A 13,624-nucleotide genomic window follows, 5' to 3' on the forward strand; every position below is an offset into this window, starting at 1 on the left:
AAATTGTTACGATCACGGTGGGAAATGAACACCCGCCAAATGCAGGTAGATTTAGGCATTGTTAGGTAAGAATGTCTATTTCAACAACCAAAACATTTGGGAATAGTAAAAAATAAAATAAAGTCAAAGCCCAGATGTAAAAGTTGGTCGAGTTGGCTAGTTACATCGTTTTGTTGTTTTTCAATATTAGTTGGGTTTGCTTCAAATGTCTGCTGCTACGGAAGAAACAGTGATTCGCATGTCTGACAGAGACGGCGTGCCACTCTACCATGGTAACGGCCCGCCCCTTAAAGTGGCAGCAGAAATTTGTCTTCCCTAAAACATTTATTCATTAACTTGAAGTAATTTCTTATCATTAAAAGACTTAAATATTTTTTTTAAATCCTAAATGTCAAATTATTTACTCCTTGTAAAAAAATTCAGCGTAGAGCCCTGAACATTTCCCACCATGATTGCTATCACTAGTCGGCTACCACCCGGTTACGCAATCCTGCACTTTAGAGAATGCTGCCCTGTATACTGAGACATGGAATCACTGGTCACTTTAACAATGGAACATCAGTCACTTTAATAATGTTTACATACTGCTTTACCCATTTCATATGTATATACTGTATTCTATTCTACTGCATTTTAGTCAATGCCACTCCAACATTGCTCATCCTAATATTTATATATTTCTTAACTCCATTCTTTTACTTTTAGATTGGTGTGTATTGTTGTGAATTGTTAGATACTACTGCACTGTTGGACCTAGGAACACAAGCATTTCGCTACACCCTTAATAACATCTGCTAAATGTGTGTATGTGTCCAATAAAATTTGATATGTAATAATAAATAAGCCGTTTCACTCAGCATTTTGTGGAAATTGTGATTCCAATTATGTAATACCCTCATGTGGGAGCTGAGCTGACCCAATGACATTATACTATAAGAGATCTTTATGGCTTAACCCAGATACAAGAACATAGCTGTGGTGGAGCAGGCAGCTTGGTTGGAATGTGACATACATTCCCTGGATATGTTCGATTAAATATTTTATTTTGAATAATTTGCTACCATGTCAGTTGTCCTGACTTGGCACTGGAAAAAAAGATATAAAAAAAGTAGAGCCCTGGCGCTAATGTAAAGTAACTGTTGATATACCCAGAGCAGCAAACCAAATGACCCCATGAGGATCATAAAGTCAATCATCAACTTATCTTACCTTGAAGAGGGAGTGACCTGCGCGTTACTGTGTTGGGGGGATTCGGAGGCGGAAGGGGGGCCTTCCTCGCCCTCGCCGTCCTGGGGCAGCTCCTCACATGCCTCTAATTTCTCATCGTCCAGGAGCTCAGTGATCTGCAAAGGGAGAGTGAAGGGTCAGGGGACATTTTAGAAGTAGGCTAGGATGTTTAAGTATGATCATACATGACACCTCTGACAGGACACTGAGTGAGCTATACCATCACAAACTGTGCACCCAGACAACATTCTGTAATACAGGGTTAGGGGCTGACCCCAATTAGTCGACTGGTTGATTGTTCGGTCGACCTAGTTTTTTTTTGTCGAGCAGTAGCAAATAAAGAAAGAAAAACAGATACACATATATATATATATATATATATACACACACACAGACAATCTGAACAAGTTCCACAAACATGTGACTAACAGAAATAGAATAATGTGTCCCTGAACAAAGGGGGGGGTCAAAATCTAAAGTAACAGTCAGTATCTGGTGTGGCCACCAGCTGCATTAAGTACTGCAGTGCATCTCCTCCCCATGGACTACACCAGATTTTGCCCCACTCTTCCACCAAGGCACCTGCAAGTTCTCAGACATTTCTGGGGGGGAATGGCCCTAGCCCTCACCCTCCGATCCAACAGGTCCCAGACTTGCTCAATGGGATTGAGATCCAGGCTCTTCGCTGGCCATGGCAGAACACGGACATTCCTGTCTTGCAGGAAATGGTTGGTGGCATTGTCAGGCTGGAGGGTCATGTCAGGATGAGCCTGCAGGAAGGGTACCACATGAGGGAGGAGTGTGTCTTCCCTGTAACGCACAGCATTGAGATTTCCTGCAATGACAACAAGCTCAGTCCAATGATGCTGTGACACACTGCCCCAGACCATGACGGACCCTCCACCTCCAAATCGATCCCGTTCCAGAGTACAGGCCTCGGTGTAACGCTCATCCAATCCGATCATCACCCCTGGTGAGACAAAACCGCAACTCGTCAGTGAAAAGCACTTTTTGCCAGTCCTGTCTGGTCCAGTGACGGTGGGTTTGTGCCCATAGGCGACGTTGTTGCCGGTGAGGTCTGGTGTGAACCTGCCTTACAACAGGCCTACATACAAGCCCTCGGTTCAGCCTCTCTCTGCCTATTGTAGACAGTCTGAGCACTGATGGAGGGATTGTGCTTCCTGGTGTAACTCGGGCAGTTGTTGTTGCCATCCTGTACCTGTCCCACAGGTGTGATATACAGATCCTGTGCAGGTGTTGTTACACGTGGTCTGCCACTGCGAGGATGATCAGCTGTCCGTCCTGTCTCCCTGTAGCACGGTCTCAGGCGTCTCACAGTACGAACATTACAATTTATTTCCCTGGCCACATCTGCAGTCCTCATGCCTCCTTGCAGCATGCCTAAGGCACATTCATGCCGATGAGCAGGGACCCTGGGCATCTTTCTTTTTCTGTTTTTCAGAGTCAGTAGAAAGGCCTCTTTAGTGTCCTAAGTTTTCATAACTGTGACCTTAATTGCCTACCTATACTTATTTTCCACCATAATTTGCAAATAAATTCATTAAAATTGCTACAATGTGATTTTCTGGATTTTTCCCCCTCATTTTGTCTGTCATAGTTGAAGTGTACCTATGATGAAAATTACAGGCCTCATCTTTTTAAGTGGGAGAACTTGCACAATTGGTGGCTGACAAAATACTTTTTTGCCCCACTGTATGTTATATATATACACACACACACACAGATTAGTTCACTAAGATAGGTGTACGGGCGTACGCACGCACGTATACACACATACATTCAACCTCTTAATGAACTAATCCATTGTAGAGAACCAGACAAAGCCGATTTATGCTTTATCCAAAAATGTGGTCGGAGGCTCCATATGGAAGGGGTGACAATTGTTGAGAGGCCAAATTGAGCTCAGTACCGCATCGCCATGCACCTCCCATATGTTGTAACAATGCGGAGGGCTCTGTATAGCTCCTTATTGACACGATTGGGGGGCGGTAGATCCTGTAGAAACACAAACTCACTTCCTTGACAACTCCCCTCACAACAAACAGCTCTGTAATGCGCAAGTATGAATGCCCTGACTTCTGCAGAGCCATGTCATCGTAAATGCAACACGGCCAATGGAGACGTCGGCTTGACCATGCAGCGCCCAAGAAGCTCAATGCACTTCTCTCCCACCAATTTGTGCACATTCATTGTTTCAGAACTTCATTGTGTGAATTGTATGCTTTTGATTTTTAGTCTATCACTTCCCCATTACATATCACCAGTAGTACATTTACTGTTAATTTCTGTCATTTCTAATCTACAATGTTTGTTTGGTTATGATAATTTATGTTAATGCATCAATATATTATTCCAGTCTTACCGTTCTCATTGTCGGAGTGGACATTGTTTGCAGAGTGCACAACCTATGCTACACTTGTGAGAAACACATTTTGGTTTATTTCATACCATTTACTAGTTTAGTCAATTAAAATGTAGTCTATTGTTTGGTGCACTCCTGTCAAGGTTACGTAAGGATGTGCACCTGATTACTCAGATGTATATAGGCGACCTGGCCTGTGCGCAAATGTAGGCATTTAAATGTGCCCATTTGGGGATCTGATAACTTTAATACACCACCACTAATGAGCTGTGGAGCTTGTCAAAGTAACGTTTTTTTCACCTCAAACCGCATTCAAACAAATTCTGTTTTTACATCAATTGAGAATTACAATAGTTCCTCAATGTAGGCCATTTGAAAAACCTTTACAGCGCTCTCCCTTACGATAACCACTCAGCGTGAAAGGGAAAAATGTCAAGCTCTGATCCAGTGGAAACATCATAAAATAGGCCTACCTGATTACTTCTGGTCAGTGCTCGACTTGGACTGAAATAGGTTCCGGTACTCATTTTGGGTGCTGGTCATTTTTTATATTTAAGTGTTGTTTATATTAGGTGCAGGAGCTCCACAATACTTTTTAGCTAATATTCTGTAAAGAGGAACGGGAGCTCAAGCAGTAGAACATTTGAGGTGCCGGAACTCAGCTCAGGAGAGCTCCTGCCCAAGTCAAGCACTGCTTATCATCCTTTGCACAAATCTAATCTTATTGGTCACATACACGTGATTACCAGATGTTATTGTGGGTGTAGCGAAATGCTTGTGCTTCTAGCTCCGACAGTGCAGTAATATCTAACAAATTACACAACACACACAAATCAAAGTAGAAATTAATTAAGACTGTATACAGTTGAAGTCAGAAGTTTACATACACCTTAGCCAAATACATTAAACTCAGTTTTTCACAATTCCTGACATTTAATCCTAGTAAAAATCCCCGGTCTTAGGTCAGTTAGAACCACCACTTTATTTTAAGAATGTGAAATGTCAGAATAATTAGAGAGATAATGATTTATTTCAGCTTTCAGTATTTCTTTCATCACATTCCCAGTGGGTCAGAAGTTTACATACAGTCAATTAGTATTTGGTAGCATTGCCTTGAAATTGTTTAACTTGGGTCAAATGTTTCAACTAGGCCATCCACAAGCTTCCCACAATAAGTTCCCTGAATTTTGACCCATTTCTCTTGACAAAGTTGGTGTAACTGAGTCAGGTTTGTAGGCCTTCTTACTCGCACAAACATTTTCAGTTCTGCCCACAAATCTTCTATAAGATTGAGGTCAGGGCTTTGTGATGGCCACTCCAATACCTTGACTTTGTTGTCCTTAAGCCATTTTGCCACAACTTTGGAAGTATGCTTGGGGTCATTGTCCACTTGGAAGACCCATTTATGACCAAGCTTTGACTTCCTGACTGATGTCTTGAAATGTTGCTTCAATATATCCACAATTTTCTTTCCTCATGATGCCATCTATTTTGTGAAGTGCACCAGACCCTCATGCAGCAAAGCACCCCCACAACATGATGCTTGCCACCCCGTGCTTCACGATTGGGGTGGTATCCTTCGGCTTGCAAGCACCCCCCTTTTATTCCAAACACAACGATGGTCATTATGGCAGTTCAATTTATGTTTCATCGGACCAGAGGACATTTCTCCAAAAAGTACGATCTTTGTCCCCATGTGCAGTTGCAAACCGTCGTTTTTGTGGAGGTTTTGGAGCAGTGGCTTCTTCCTTGTTGAGCGGCCTTTCAGGTTATGTCGATATAGGACTCCTGTGGATATAGATACTTTTGTGCCAGTTTCCTCCAGCATCTTCACAAGGTCATTTGCTGTTCTGGGATTGATTTGCACTTTTTACACCAAAGTACATTCATCTCTAAGAGACAGAACGCGTTTCCTTCCTGAGCGGGATGACGGCTGCGTGGTCCCTTGGTGTTTATACTTGCGTACTATTGGCGTTTGGAAATTGCTCCCAAGGATGAACCAGACTCTTGGAGGTCTACAATTTATTTTCTGTAGCGGTCCTGCTGCTGGGTTGTTGCCCTCCTACGGCCTCCTCCACGTCTCCTGATGTACTGGCCTGTCTCCTGGTAGCGCCTCCATGCTCTGGACACTACGCTGACAGACACAGCAAACCTTCTTGCCACAGCTCGCATTGATGTCCCATCCTGGATGAGCTGCACTACCTGAGCCACTTGTGTGGGTTGTAGACTCCGTCTCATGCTACCACTAGAGTGAAAGCACCGCCAGCATTCAAAAGTGACCAAAACATCAGCCAGGAAGCATAGGATCTGAGAAGTGGTCTGTAGTCACCACCTGCAGAACCACTCCTTTATTGGGAGTGTCTTGCTAATTGCCTATAATTTCCACCTGTTGTCTATTCCATTTGCACAACAGCATGTGAAATTTATTGTCAATCAGTGTTGCTTCCTAAGTGGACAGTTTGATTTCACAGAAGTGTGATTGACTTGGAGTTACATTGTGTTGTTTAAGTGTTCCCTTTATTTTTTTGAGCAGTGTATATATATTTTTTCCTTCAGGATATTTTCTACTTTTATTTGTTGGCTTCATGTAGGCCATTTTTACATAGTTGGCAATAGAAGTTACTTTAGGTTTGTATCATTTCAATTTAGATACAATTTTTATTAACCACATGACAAAGATTGAGATAGGAAGACATTATTATAAATGAAACTGTTCCATGAAAATGTACATATGAAAACCATAACTGGCACTCAGATTGGTAGAAATGGTAAGATAAATTGGCATTGCTGATTCCTCGTATAGCCTATTACCGGCAACTTCAGGAGAGTAATGGCAGAATCTGAAAAACCCAGCAGGAGCGGGAGGAGAATGCTTGGGTCAGGTTGAGTCATGAGTCTTATCTCAAACAGTAAGTTTAAAGCATCAGACAAGCTCAATTAATTTAGTTGATTTTATTAAAACACATAGGGTATGTCTATATGTGGATTTTTCCATATATAGACATTGGTCGAAAGTACAGACAACTTTTCAGTCAACCAAGAATTGATTGTTGTTATTTTCGGGGACAGCCCTTTACAGTGGGGTCCGGAATGATTGGATCCCTTGATAAAGATGGGCAACAAAGGTATAAAATAAATACAAATAATGAGCTTTCGAAATAACAATGCATATGCAGAAAATTCCTCCTCCTATACTCCCCTGCTCTAAAATCTAATTGTATTTGTCCCATGCGCCGAACAGGCGGTATAGACCTTACTGTGAAATTCTTACCAGCCCATAACTCTATTTTCTTGTTGGTTAAGAAAATATTTACTAAATAAACTCAAGTAAAAAATAAAAACAAAAATATTATTAACAATAATGAGGATAGAGTATATACAGGGGGTAAATGTGCGGGGGTACAGGTTAGTCGAGGTAAATTTGTACATGTAGGTAGGGGTAAAGTGATTATTCATAGATAATAAACAGCGAGTAGCTGTTGGGAGGACAATGCAAATAGACCGGGTGACCATTTCATTAATTGTTCAGCAGTATATAGGTCTATTGTTCAGCAGTATACAGGAAGCTTGGCCCCAGGGATGTAATGCACGACCCTGTGTAGCGCTTCACACAGGACCCAAACCGGCTGCGCGTGTGCGCCATCGTGCATAAATTTAATTTGTCCCTCTACACCAAACACGATCACGACACACAGGTTAAAATATCAAATCAAACTCTGAACCAATGACATTCATTTGGGGACAGGTCGAAAAGCTTTAAACATTTATGGCAATTTAGCTAGTTAGCTTGCACATGCTAGCTAATTTGTCCTATTTAGCTAGCGTACTGTTGCTAGCTAATTTGTCCTGGGATATAAACACTAGGTTGTTAATTTACCTAAAATACACAAGGACCTCTACTCCGAGAATTAAGCCATACATAAATCCGTCAACCAAATCGTTTCTAATCATCTATCCTCTTTCCAGGCTTTTTCATCTTTGAACTTATATGGTGATTGGCATCTAAACTTTCATAGTATTACCAGGACAACCGGCAACACAGTTAGTCTTTCAATCACCCACGTGGGTATAACCAATGAGGAGATGGCACGTGGGTACCTGCTTCTAAACCAATGAAGAGATGGGAGAGGCAGGACTTGCAGCGCGATCTGCGTCAGAAATAGGAATGACTTCTATTTTAGCCTTTGGCAACACAGATGCTCGTTGACACATGCGAGCAGTGTGGGTGCAATAATTGAATAACAGATTCCTGAATGTATTTTGCGACGCGACCGGTGTAGTCAGGGTATTACGGTCAGATGCTGCGCAGTTGCCATACCAGGTGGTGATGCAACTAGTCAGGATGAAACTGGCTCTCATGAGGACTGCCACAGGAAAGGAAAACCCAGAGTTACCTCTGCTGCAGAGGATAAGTTCATTTGAGTTAACTGCACCTCATATTGCAGCCCAAATAAATGCTTCACAGAGTTCAAGTAACAGACATCTCAATATCAACTGGAGGAGACTGCGTGAATCAGGCCTTCATTGGAAAATTGCTGCAAAGAAGCCACTACATAAGGACACGAAGAAGAGACTTTCTTGGGCCAAGAAACATAAGCACTGGACATTAGACCAGTGGAAATCTGTCCTTTGGTCTGATGAGTCCAAATTTGAGATTTTTAGCTCCAACCACTCTGTCTTTGTCATACACAAAGTAGGTGAACGGATGAGCTCCGCATGTGTGGTTCCCACTGTGAAGCATGGAGGAGGTGGTGTGATGGTGCTTTGCTGGTGACACTCAGTGATTTATTTAGAATTCAAGGTACACTTAACCAGCATGGCTACCACAGCATTCTGCAGCGATACGCCATCCCATCTGGTTTGCGCTTAGTGGGACTATCATTTGTTTTTCAACAGGACAATGACCCAACATCTCCAGACTGTGTAAGGGCTATTTGACCAAGGAGGAGAGTGAAGGAGTGCTGCATCAGATGACCTGGCCTACACAATCACCCGACCTTAAACCAATTGAGATGGTTTGGGATGAGTAGGACTGCAGAGTGAAGGAAGAGCAGGCAACAAGTGCTCAGCATATGTGGGAATTCTTTCAAGACTTTTGGAAAATAATTCCATGTGAAGCTGGTTGAGCGAATGCCAAGTGTGTGCAAAGCAGTCAAAGGCAAAAGATGGCTGCTTTGAAGAAACTAAAATATACAATATTTGGTTACTACATGATTCCATGTGTTAGTTTATGGTTTTAATATCTTCATTATTATTCTACAATGCAGAAAATAGTCAAAATAAAAAAAACTTTGAATGAGTAGATGTGTCCAAACATTTGACTAGTACTCTATACAGTCTGCAAACAAAGCAAGCATCTCTTATGCAGGACAGGTCATGTGGGCTCAGATGTTTTCTATGTACAGTGTACACACAGAGAGACTATAAACACCAAGACATCTGTTACAATTACCAATTAGTGGTTGCTGCTGTACATTTTCAGCCAGGCTGGCTGTTCCTTGAATTGGTCCTATTGAATCAGTGGTGTTGACATCCCTTGAAATGTACCTAGCGTTAGACGTTGACACTGCAGTCGGTGCAGTAAGTGAAGAGCCTGCTGCTAATATGGTGGGAGGTATATTACATTGTACAAGATGTTCCATAAAGATCTAAAGATAGATCACACCATTCATCACCTTGGCTGAAAATTGTTCCGTGCCCTATGTTTAATGTTATAATTGCAAGGAGAGAGAGACTCGGTGGGGTAACCTAACAGAATAGGAATGATTCCTAATAGATATTCTGTCTCTCTCTTTGCCTGCATTTACAGAGGCAGCCCAATTTGGCTCTTTTCTTTCACTAAAGGTCTTGATTAATCAGATCAGCTCTGAAAAAGATCTGATGTGATTGGCCAAAAAAGTTCAGAATTCAGCTGCCAGTGTAAACACAGCATAAGACAACACATTCCCCCCTCCTAGTCTGAGATGTTTCAGAACCCATAAACGCTGAGTTACTCTCTCTCCCCCCGCTCGCCAACCGCATCTGCTGCTGCAATGTCACATTGCCATGGCAACAGCTCACTGACACCACTGATTGCATTTCAGGGTCTTGTCCCTCATTGTGTATGCAGATGGTTATGAGTAATGGTTGTGTGTTGTCATGGCAGCGGTGTCTGTCCGCTGTCTGTAGTATAGCAACGGAAAGAGCCCAGGGGAGAGGATTCTCACACTGTTCTAACGGATTAACGGACACATTTATCCACATCAACAAAGCCCAGAACATTGAGCACTTCTCCAAAGGTTAAATATACTGAAGATATCTGAGCAGAAAGAGCTCACACTTAAAAAAGGTCTCTAGCAGATGAATGGGGAGTCAAAGTAACCTTCACATTTTACAACACAAGGGCCTGACAGCTGAGACCATGGAACTTTCTGTATCATCTCCACAAGCTTTTCATAAACCGCAGGGTGCGGACAATGATTATTACGCATTGACAATTACCTAGAACCATTTCCCATGTCAAATTCAGATGTAGAAAGGTTTGATTCTACTCATTTTCTGTGGATTGTTCCTCAAAAGTTCAGAATATTTTTCTCAAACACATGGAACATTTATCCAAAATATTAAGTCATAGGCTAATCAATGTTTACATCTACAGTGCCTTCAGAAAGTATTCATACCCCTTGACTTACTACACATTTTTTTGTGATATAACCTAAATTCTAAATGGATTAACTGTATTTTCTCACCTGTCTACACACAATACCCCATAATGACAAAAGTGAAAACTGTTGTTAAAAATGTTTGCACATTTATTGAAAATGAAATACAGAAATCTCAATTCCATAAGTATTCACACCCCTGAGTAAATACTTTGTAGAAGCACCTTTGGCAGCGGTTACAGCTATGAGTCTTTCTGGGTAAGTCTCTAAGAGCTTTCCACACCTGGTTTGTGCAACATTTGCCCATTATTCAAGCGCAGTCAAATTGGTTGTTGATCATTGCTAGACAACCATTTTAAGGTGTTGCCATGGATTTTCAAAACTAACTCAGCCACTCAGGAACATTCACTGTCTTTAGCAAATCTACTGTAGATTTGGCCTTTTAGGTTTTAATCTCCTAGTGTCTGGTGGAAATCAGACAACCAGGTTCTCTCCTGTGCTTAGCGCATTTCCGCTTATTTTTTAATCCTGAAAAAAAACTCACCAGTCCATAGTGAATACAAACATACACATAACATGACGCAGCCACCACTATGCATGACAATATGGAGAGTGGTACTCCGTAATATGTTGTATAGGATTTGGCCCAAACATAACACTTTGTATTCAGGACAAAAAGTTATTTGTTTGGCCACGTTTTGCAGTATTACTAGTGCCTTGTTGCAAACAGGCTCCCTTCTTTTCGCTCTGTCAATTAGGTTAGTATTGTTGAGTAACTACAATGTTGTTGATCCATCCTCAGAGTTTAATGGCTGTGATAGGAGAAAACAAACTATTTTAAAGTCACCATGGTGAAATCCCTGAGCGGTTTCCTTCCTCTCCAGCAACCGAGTTAGGAAGGACGCCTGTATCTTTGTAGTGACTATTATTGAACACAGGAGGAGTCCATGCAACTTGTGACTTAAGCACATTTTTACTCCAGAACTTACTTAGGCTTGCCATAACAAAAAGGGTTGAATACTTATTGACTCAAGACATTTCAGCTTTTTATTTATTTGTAAACTTCTCTAAAAACATAATAACACTTCGACATTATGTGGTATTGTCTGTAGGCCAGTGACAAAAAAACAAATCTAAATTGAATTAACTTTAAATTCAGGCTGTAACAAAAAAAAATTGAAAAAAAGTCAATGGGTGTGAATACCTTCTGAAGGCACTGTATATCTTAAACAAGGAGGAAGCCATGCGTTCATATTATGTAATCTTGGTTAACCCAGAACTAAGGTCTTGTGTAATTGGTCAGACGCTCGATTAAGTTATGAGTCCATACGTGTTCAATTAAAGAGTCACCCATTTTGAATGATAGTTTTTGTGGATCTCTGAGCAATGTTCTATAGATTCCCTGGGTCAATTAATTTTGGTCTCAGATATTGCAGTTCAGCAGGCAGAAATTTGGCCAGTATGACGTAGCATTGAGATAAAGCCGGTCTCACTACACAAAGTTAAAAGGAATGCAACTTTTAGATTACGAAAACATCATACAAGTCAGATTTCATAAGCCACTGATGATATTTTTTGCGATACGAGTACCTCTGGAAATTGGTCATTTAACAGAGGGTATAACACATTTCTCCCATTTGTCTGCCGCTCAGTCCAGGGTGCATTGCATGGTGCCATTGCGAATGTCAAACTCCACGCTGGGGCACATCAAGTTGCAGGTTGAACATGGTGAGATTGACTCCTAAATTGACAGTGCAGTTTGTTTAGGCGATATTAAAGATACTTAGCTACTTCACATGCTGATAATGACTTTGGTATTATTGTGTGCAGCTACGTTTGCTAGCAAGTTACCTAGCTAGCCAGCCAGTCCATAGAGAGAGCATTGCGGGTTTTGTAGTTAACTTTAGCTGTAACAGACTTCCACAACGATTCACACATTTTGCTACCAACCTTAATATACAAAACTTTTGTTGACAAAATAAATTGTTCTCACATAGTGTTATGTAACACTGTAAATTATAGGAATAAGTGGTTTTGGGTGAATTTTTCCTTTAAGAGAACAAAGTGCCAACCTCTCTTTGCCAAGTTACAGGCAAGCCAAATGTCCCCTCCCGGAACCAATGCTGCTCGCTATCTTACGCATCCCGTTGTATCATGACAGATATACGATACCATTTATGTTTCCGTAGTCTGTCCATGAAAGATGATTATGTAACAGTATCTGCTGACTTCATCTAATTCCACCATGCCTGAAATTGTCATCACACAGAACAGAAAGTACCAGGGAGCTCAAGAGGTGGAAAACATTGTTTCACAGTCACCTGTTACTATGAATAGGACACCTCAGAGTTTCTGACTAGTGAATGTGATTTCTAATATCCTAGGCTGTCGGGTAAATCCATTTCAATTCAATCACTTTTTGACAGCATCCCTTTTGATTTAAACAAAAATTTCCAGACATTTTTGCCCATGGAAGTGGTCAGAGTGCCAAAACATTCACAGGAAATGATAAAAGGTTGAGTTTGAAATAATTTAAAACTCTTACAAAAAACAGAGTTGTCAAACTATTTTGTAAAATCACATATAAGCTACAACCACATTCACATTTTGTAACTTAGACCCTACTTTACATCGGAGGTTTCTGTGTTGTACCCGACATCAGTTGAGACAACATGCTCTTAAATACAGGGTAGGTGTACTTTCAAAATCATAGAAATTAGAGCCGGGATGATACCAGTATTGCAATATTTGTTCCATGGAAAAAATGAAAACACAAAGCAGATCTAACTATTAGGTCCTTTAAAAACCAGCTGTCTGTAAAATATTGTGTGCTATTGCATGGAAAATAAACAAATGTGACTCTGCAATGACCACATAATGATGTTTACAACATTAGGGCTTTTTTTTGTGAAATCCGCCTCATGTTTTGTTTTCTTGCCGCGATAGTAACGAATATCACAATACCGGTATCGTCCCTGCCCGAATAGAATGGACTGATCCCTTCAGACCACTGCCACTTAGCTGATACACCATTGAAATAGAAATGTTCAATTCTAATTACTACCACAAAAGATGGCTGCCGGTCAATTTAATTAGACATGTCTATTCTATATATAATGGTGCTTCAGAAAGTATTCATCCCTCATGTTGTGTTACAGCCCAAAATCTAATTGGATTCAATATTTCCCCTCATCCATCTACACACAGTACCCCATAATGAAAGTGAAAGCATGTTCTTAGAAATCTTTGCAAATGTATTGAAAATTAAATACAGAAATCTCATTTGCATAAGAATCCACACCTCTGAATCAATACTTAGTAGATGCACCTTTGGAGGCGAATACAGATTTGAGTCTTGGGTAGGTCTATCAGC

General features: G+C 41.0%; 1 protein-coding gene across 3 annotated transcripts in view; it reads right to left on the minus strand.

The window, feature by feature from the left end:
* The window catches only part of LOC109864554 (protein FAM13B), a 74,475-nt gene that overhangs the window by 29,724 nt on the left and 31,127 nt on the right, over positions 1-13,624 (minus strand). For all 3 annotated transcript variants that reach the window (XM_020452404.2, XM_020452403.2, XM_020452405.2), the window contains exon 7: positions 1,210-1,343. In XM_020452404.2, the coding sequence (XP_020307993.1) occupies positions 1,210-1,343 (134 nt within the window). The remainder of the gene's footprint in view (positions 1-1,209; positions 1,344-13,624) is intronic.

The sequence above is a fragment of the Oncorhynchus kisutch genome, linkage group LG19, assembly GCF_002021735.2.
Source record: "Oncorhynchus kisutch isolate 150728-3 linkage group LG19, Okis_V2, whole genome shotgun sequence".
Taxonomy (NCBI): domain Eukaryota; kingdom Metazoa; phylum Chordata; class Actinopteri; order Salmoniformes; family Salmonidae; genus Oncorhynchus; species Oncorhynchus kisutch.